Source organism: Dendropsophus ebraccatus, chromosome 11 (genome assembly GCF_027789765.1).
Source record: "Dendropsophus ebraccatus isolate aDenEbr1 chromosome 11, aDenEbr1.pat, whole genome shotgun sequence".
NCBI lineage: Eukaryota > Metazoa > Chordata > Amphibia > Anura > Hylidae > Dendropsophus > Dendropsophus ebraccatus.
The window spans coordinates 33,625,655-33,631,654 of NC_091464.1; the positions used below are offsets into that span (position 1 = coordinate 33,625,655).

General features: G+C 43.9%; 1 protein-coding gene across 2 annotated transcripts in view; it reads left to right on the top strand.

The window, feature by feature from the left end:
- LOC138768128 (arylsulfatase L-like) overlaps window positions 1-5,531 on the top strand; it is a 44,713-nt gene extending 39,182 nt beyond the window's left edge. For both annotated transcript variants that reach the window (XM_069946201.1, XM_069946202.1), the window contains one exon: window positions 5,074-5,531. In XM_069946201.1, the coding sequence (XP_069802302.1) occupies window positions 5,074-5,426 (353 nt within the window). In that variant the 3' untranslated portion in view covers window positions 5,427-5,531. The remainder of the gene's footprint in view (window positions 1-5,073) is intronic.
- Window positions 5,532-6,000: the final 469 nt, after the last annotated feature.

Sequence of the window (6,000 nt, forward strand, 5' to 3'; positions counted from 1 at the left end):
CAAAAAATAAAACACACACTTTTTATTATAGTAATAATTGCAGTTTACTCCCAAATTACCCCTAACCCCTCCCCAGATTACCCATAACCATCGCACGTTGCCCGTAACCACCGCACGTTGCCCGTAACCACCGCACGTTGCCCGTAACCACCGCACGTTGCCCGTAACCACCGCACGTTGCCCGTAACCACCGCACGTTGCCCGTAACCACCGCAAATTGCCAGTGACCCCCTCCAGATTGCCCGTAACCACCCCAAATTACATGTACCCACCCCAGATTACCTATAAGCACTTCAGTTTATCAGTAACAATCCCAGATTGTCTGTAACCCTTCCAGGTTGCACATAACCCCCCCAGGTTCCCCGTAATCATGCCAGATTACATGTAACCCCCCCAGATTGCACGTAACCACCGCGCGTTGCCTCTGCCCACGCCACGATGCCTCTGCCCACACCACGATGCCTCTGACCATGCCACGATGCCTCTGACCACCGCACGTTGCCTCTGACCACCACACGTCGCCTCTGACCACCACACGTCGCCTCTGACCACCACACGTCGCCTCTGACCACCCCAAATTGCCAATGACCCCCTCCAGATTGCGGTGCCCATGTCAGATTACAGGTACCCACCCCAGATTGCCTATAAGAACTTCAGTTTATCCGTAACCACCCCACATTGCCTGTAATCACCCCACGTTGCCCGTAACCACCCCAGATTGTCAGTAAGCACTGCAGGTTGCCCGTAACCACCCCACGTTGCCCGTATCCACCCCAGATTGTCTGTAAGCACTGCAGGTTGCCCGTAACCACCCCACGTTGCCCATAACCACCCCAGATTGTCTGTAAGCACTGCAGGTTGCCCGTAACCACCCCACGTTGCCCGTATCCACCCCAGATTGTCTGTAAGCACTGCAGGTTGCCCGTAACCACCCCACGTTTCCCGTAACCATCCCAGATTGTCTGTAAGCACAGCAGGTTGCCCGTAACCAGCCCACGTTGCCCGTAAGCAGCCCACGTTGCCTGTAACCAGCCCACGTTGCCGTAACCACAGCAGGTTGCCCGTGACCACCACACGTTGCCCATAACCACCACACGTTGCCCGTAACCACCCCACGTTGCCTGTAACCACCCCACGTTGCCTGTAACCACAGCAGGTTGCCCGTGACCACCCCATGTTGTCCGTAACCACCCCAGATTACCTGTAACCACCTCAGGTTGCCCATAACCACCCCTGGTTGCCCGTAACCACCCCACATTACCTGTAATCTCATTTTTTTTATTTTATTTTAGTAACTGCGCTATTCTAATAACCATTACTAGCTGCGGTTTTGCTCCTGTAAATTGGCGCTCCTTCCCTTCTGAGACCTGCTGTGTGCCCATACAGTGGTTTATGCCCACATATGAGGTACTGTTTTACTCAGGAGAACCTGCGTTACAGATTTTGGGGTACGTTTTCTCTCCTGTTCCTCGTCAAATTGAGAAATTTCAAACTAAACCAACATATTATTAGAAAAATTCGAGTTTTTCATTTTTACTGGCCAATTTTGAATACTTTCCTCTAATACCTGTGGGGTAAAAATGGTCACCACACCCCAAGATGAATTTTTTGAGGGGTGCTCTTTCCAAAATGGGGTGACTTTTGGGGGGAATCTATTCTGCTGACACTACAGGGGCTCTGCAAACGCACCTGGCGCTCAGAAACTTCTTCAGAAAAATCTGCACTGAAAATGCTAATTGGCGCTCCTTCCCTTCTGAGCCCGGCTGTGTGCCCATGCAGTGGTTTATGCCCACATATGGGGTACTGTTCTACTCAGGAGAACCTGCTTTACATATATTGGGGTGACATTGCTCTCCTGTTCCTCGTGAAATTGAGAAATTTCAAACTAAAGGAACATATTATTGGAAAAATTCGAGTTTTTCATTTTTACTGTCTACTTTTGAATACTTTCCTCAAATACCTGTGGGGTCAAAATGCTCACCACACCCCAAAATAAATTCTATGAGGGGTGCACTTTCCAAAATGGAGTGACTTATTGGGAGATTTTACTCTGCGGACACTACAGGGGCTCTGCAAATGCACCTGGCACTCGGAAACTTCTTCAGCAAAATCTGCATTGAAAAAGCTAATTGGCGCTCCTTTCCTTCTGAGCCCTCCTGTGTGCCCATGCAGTGGTTTATGCCCACATATGAGGTACCTTTTCACTTAGGAGAACCTGCGTTACAAATTTTGGCATACTTTTTTCCTCTTGTTCCTCATAAAATTGAGAAAATTCAAACTAAAAGAACATAATAGTGGAAAAATTTGAGTTTTTCATTTTTACTGTCTACTTTTGAATACTTTCCTCTAATACCTGTGGGGTCAAAATGGTCACCACACACCAAGATGAATACTTTGAGGGGTGCACTTTCCAAAATGGAGTGACTTATGGCGAGATTTTACTCCGCTGGCACTACAGGGGAACTGCAAACGCACCTGTTGCTCGGAAACTTCTGCAGCAAAATCTGCATTGAAAAAGCTAATTGGCGCTCCTTCCCTTTTGAGCCCTCCTGTGTGCCCATACAGTGGTTTACGCCCACATATGGGGTACCATTGTACTCAGGAGAACCTGCGTTACAAATTTTGTGGTACTTTTTTCCTCTTGTTCCTCGTGAAATTGAGAAATTTCAAACTAAACGAACATATTATTGGAAGAATTCGAGTTTTTCATTTTTACTGTCTTCTTTTGAATACTTTCCTGTAATACCTGTGGGGTCAAAATGGTCACCACACACCAAGATGAATTCTTTTAAGGGGTGCACTTTCCAAAATGGGGTGACTTATGGGGGGTTTTCTCTCTGCTGACACTACAGGGGCACTGCAAACGCACCTGGCGCTCAGAAACTTCTTCAGCAAAATTTGCATTGGAAAAGCTAATTGGCGCTCCTTCCCTTCTGAGCCCCGCTGTGTGCCCATACAGTGGTTTACACCCACATATGGGGTACCGTTGTACTCAAGAGAACCTGCATTACAAATTTTGGGGTGCTTTTTCTCTCATATTCCTTTTGAAAATGAGAAACTTTAATCTAAACGTATATATTATTGGAAAATTTACATTTTCCATTTTTTTACTGCCTAATTGTGAATACTTTCCTCCAGCCCCTGTAGGGTTAAAATGCTCATTATACCCCTAGATTAATTCTTTAAGGTGTGTAGTTTCCAAAATGGGGTCACTTATGGGCTTTTCAGGATACCAGACTTCTAAATCCATTTAAAAAAAGAACTGGTCCCTAAAAAAAATCAGTTTCACGAAAATGTGATAATTTGCTGATAAATTTCTAAGCCCCATAACACCCTAAAAAAGTAAAATATGTTTACCAAATTATGCCAGAATAAAGAAGACATATTGGTAATGTGACTTAGTAACTAATTTATGTGCTACGACTTTCTTTTTTTAGAAGCAGAGAATTTCAAAGTTCATAAAATGCAAATTTTTTAAATTTTTCATGATATTTTGATGTTTTTCACAAAAAACACACAAAGTAGTGACCAAATTTTGCCACTAACATAAAGTGCCATATGTCACGAAAAAACAATCTCAGAATCGCTAGCATACGTTAAAGCATCACTGAGCTATAAGAGCATAAAGTGAGACAGGTCAGATTTTGAAAAATTAGCCTGGTCATTAAGGCCCAAACTAGCTGCAGCACGAAGGGGTTAATACTGGCAGCCTTTAATGGGTTTCTATGCTTTGTGGAGAGAAGTGGTGTGTAAAGAGATGGTCTGCCTCAGATCTTGGTCTATCAGTACATGTGGGAGGCTGGTGGGCACTGTGATCCTTTTCCCCAATGGCACTTGAGTCTTTCCCTCCCTGTCAGATAGGGAGCTTTCTGTTTAAGTACCTAGGCCAGGTCGTAAGCCACTTCTTGCAGTTCTCTCAGACAGCTACTCAACTTGTCTCAGCTATACTCTGCAAACCTTTACTAGAGAGCATATTGGCTCCACCCACCTGATAGCAGGTTCTAGAACAAACTGGAAACTACTACACTACCTCAAGCAGTACCCACTACAGACTGCAGGTGTCACTGTTGACTAACAGTTTGTGTAGTGCGAGTGTAAGACTTGTAACCCATTCTCTGCCTGCCAGTCACACTGATACAGATAATACAAAACATAAGTTTACATTAATAACATGTTACCTTATAAAACATACAATGTACCACTTGGTGAACAAATGCCACCCTAAGCCCAGTCGCAGGAACTGAACTCTGCTATACTACTTGGAAATACACAGCCCTTAATCCTATTGAGAACTTGTGGTCAGACTTAAAAGTTGCTGTTCACCAGCAGAAGCCATCTAACCTGCAATTGCTGCAAAGGTAGTTAAAGTACTGACCTTAGTGAATTGTTATGCACAGTGACGTTTCTTGTTTGCTTCACAATAATAAGAAAATAAAATGTTCAAAGTTGTCAGCATGTTCTTTAAACAAAGGGTCCATTTACACAGAAAGATTATCTGACACATTGTCTGCCAAAGGTTTGAAGCCAAAGCCAGGAATGGATTTGAAAAGAGGAGAAATCTCAGGCTTTCCTTTATGACCTGATCTCTGTGTATAGTCTGTTTCTGGCTTTGGCTTCAAATCTTTGGCAGATAATCTGTCAGATAATCTTTCTGTGTAAATGGACCCTAATACTACTATATTAAAGTATATATTGCAATCTGAACAGTCTCCTCGTACACCCCTTCAGCAGGGTGTTCTAAGAATACTTACATGGTAGCTGGGGGGCTCATGAATCATTCAATATCACATAACTGGGTGGGAGAATAGGCAAATGGAGGACAGAGGGGGCCACAAACTGCTAGCTGCTTAGATGATAATGTTGCTATTGACAGTCTTAATAATTTTTATTGTTACCTTCACTTAAACTCTTTCCAGGCCACACGATGGACCTATAATAGTACAGTTATCAGAGCTCTATATTGTTATGCGCTGAGCAGCTGTAGTACGTGTATACATGCTAGAGGTATAAAGTGAGGGTTATAATAGAAAGTTTACTTAATAATTTTATAATATATCTATATTTGTTCATCAGGTAATACAGTTTGGAAGGTTCATTACATTTCTCCAAAATTCAGCCCAGAAGGAGCTGGGGCATGTTATGAATTCAAGTTGTGCGCCTGTGGTGGTGAAAAGGTAATCTACCACATTCCACCACTGCTCTATAATCTCTCCAATGATCCTTCGGAGAAGAATCCTATTCCAAGTGATACAGAGCTGTACATTGAGGTGCTACAAACCATACAGGAGGCTGTGGTGCGTCATAATGCTACTTTATATCCGGTGCCCAAGCAGCTCTATGGATCTAACAATCTATGGGACCCTCGGCTTCAGCTATGCTGCGGAACGTTTCCATTCTGTTGGTGCAAAAAAGAAGCTGCTAACTGATTGCTATATACAGATATATTGATTATACAAATGGGACAAATGGTTTTTAGAATTCGTTTGAAAACTATTTTAAAAAATTCAGTTATCTTTTTTGTCATTATTATTAAAGAGGTTGTCCAGCAAAAATCTTTTTCTTTTAAATTACCTGGTGTCAGAAAGTTATATAGATTTGTAATTTCCTTTATTAAAAAATCTCGTGTTCCCATACTTATTAGCAGGGCGTGACCTGAAAACAGAAGGGGGGCGCCGGGCTGACTGTTGTCCGACCCTATAAATCAGTGTGTCAGTTAGAGCTGTCGGCTCCTCTCACAGGGAGCCGGCAGTGCAGTGTGTGGTGATGTAAACAGCTCTGAGAGGAAACACTGCAGCTGCCCATCACACTGTCTGCTGAACGTTCCTCTGAAGTTGTGCTCTACCTAAATCCATCCTCTGTGTGTGTCTGTCAGTAATAGTACGCTCCTGGGCTCTTCCTCCCAGCTGTTTCCTGTTCCAGCCGCCACCTGAAGCAGAGCAGGATACTTTCATTTTGCGCCTCCTGTGTAGCTTCATTTAGCTTCCTCCTGCTGTCGGGACT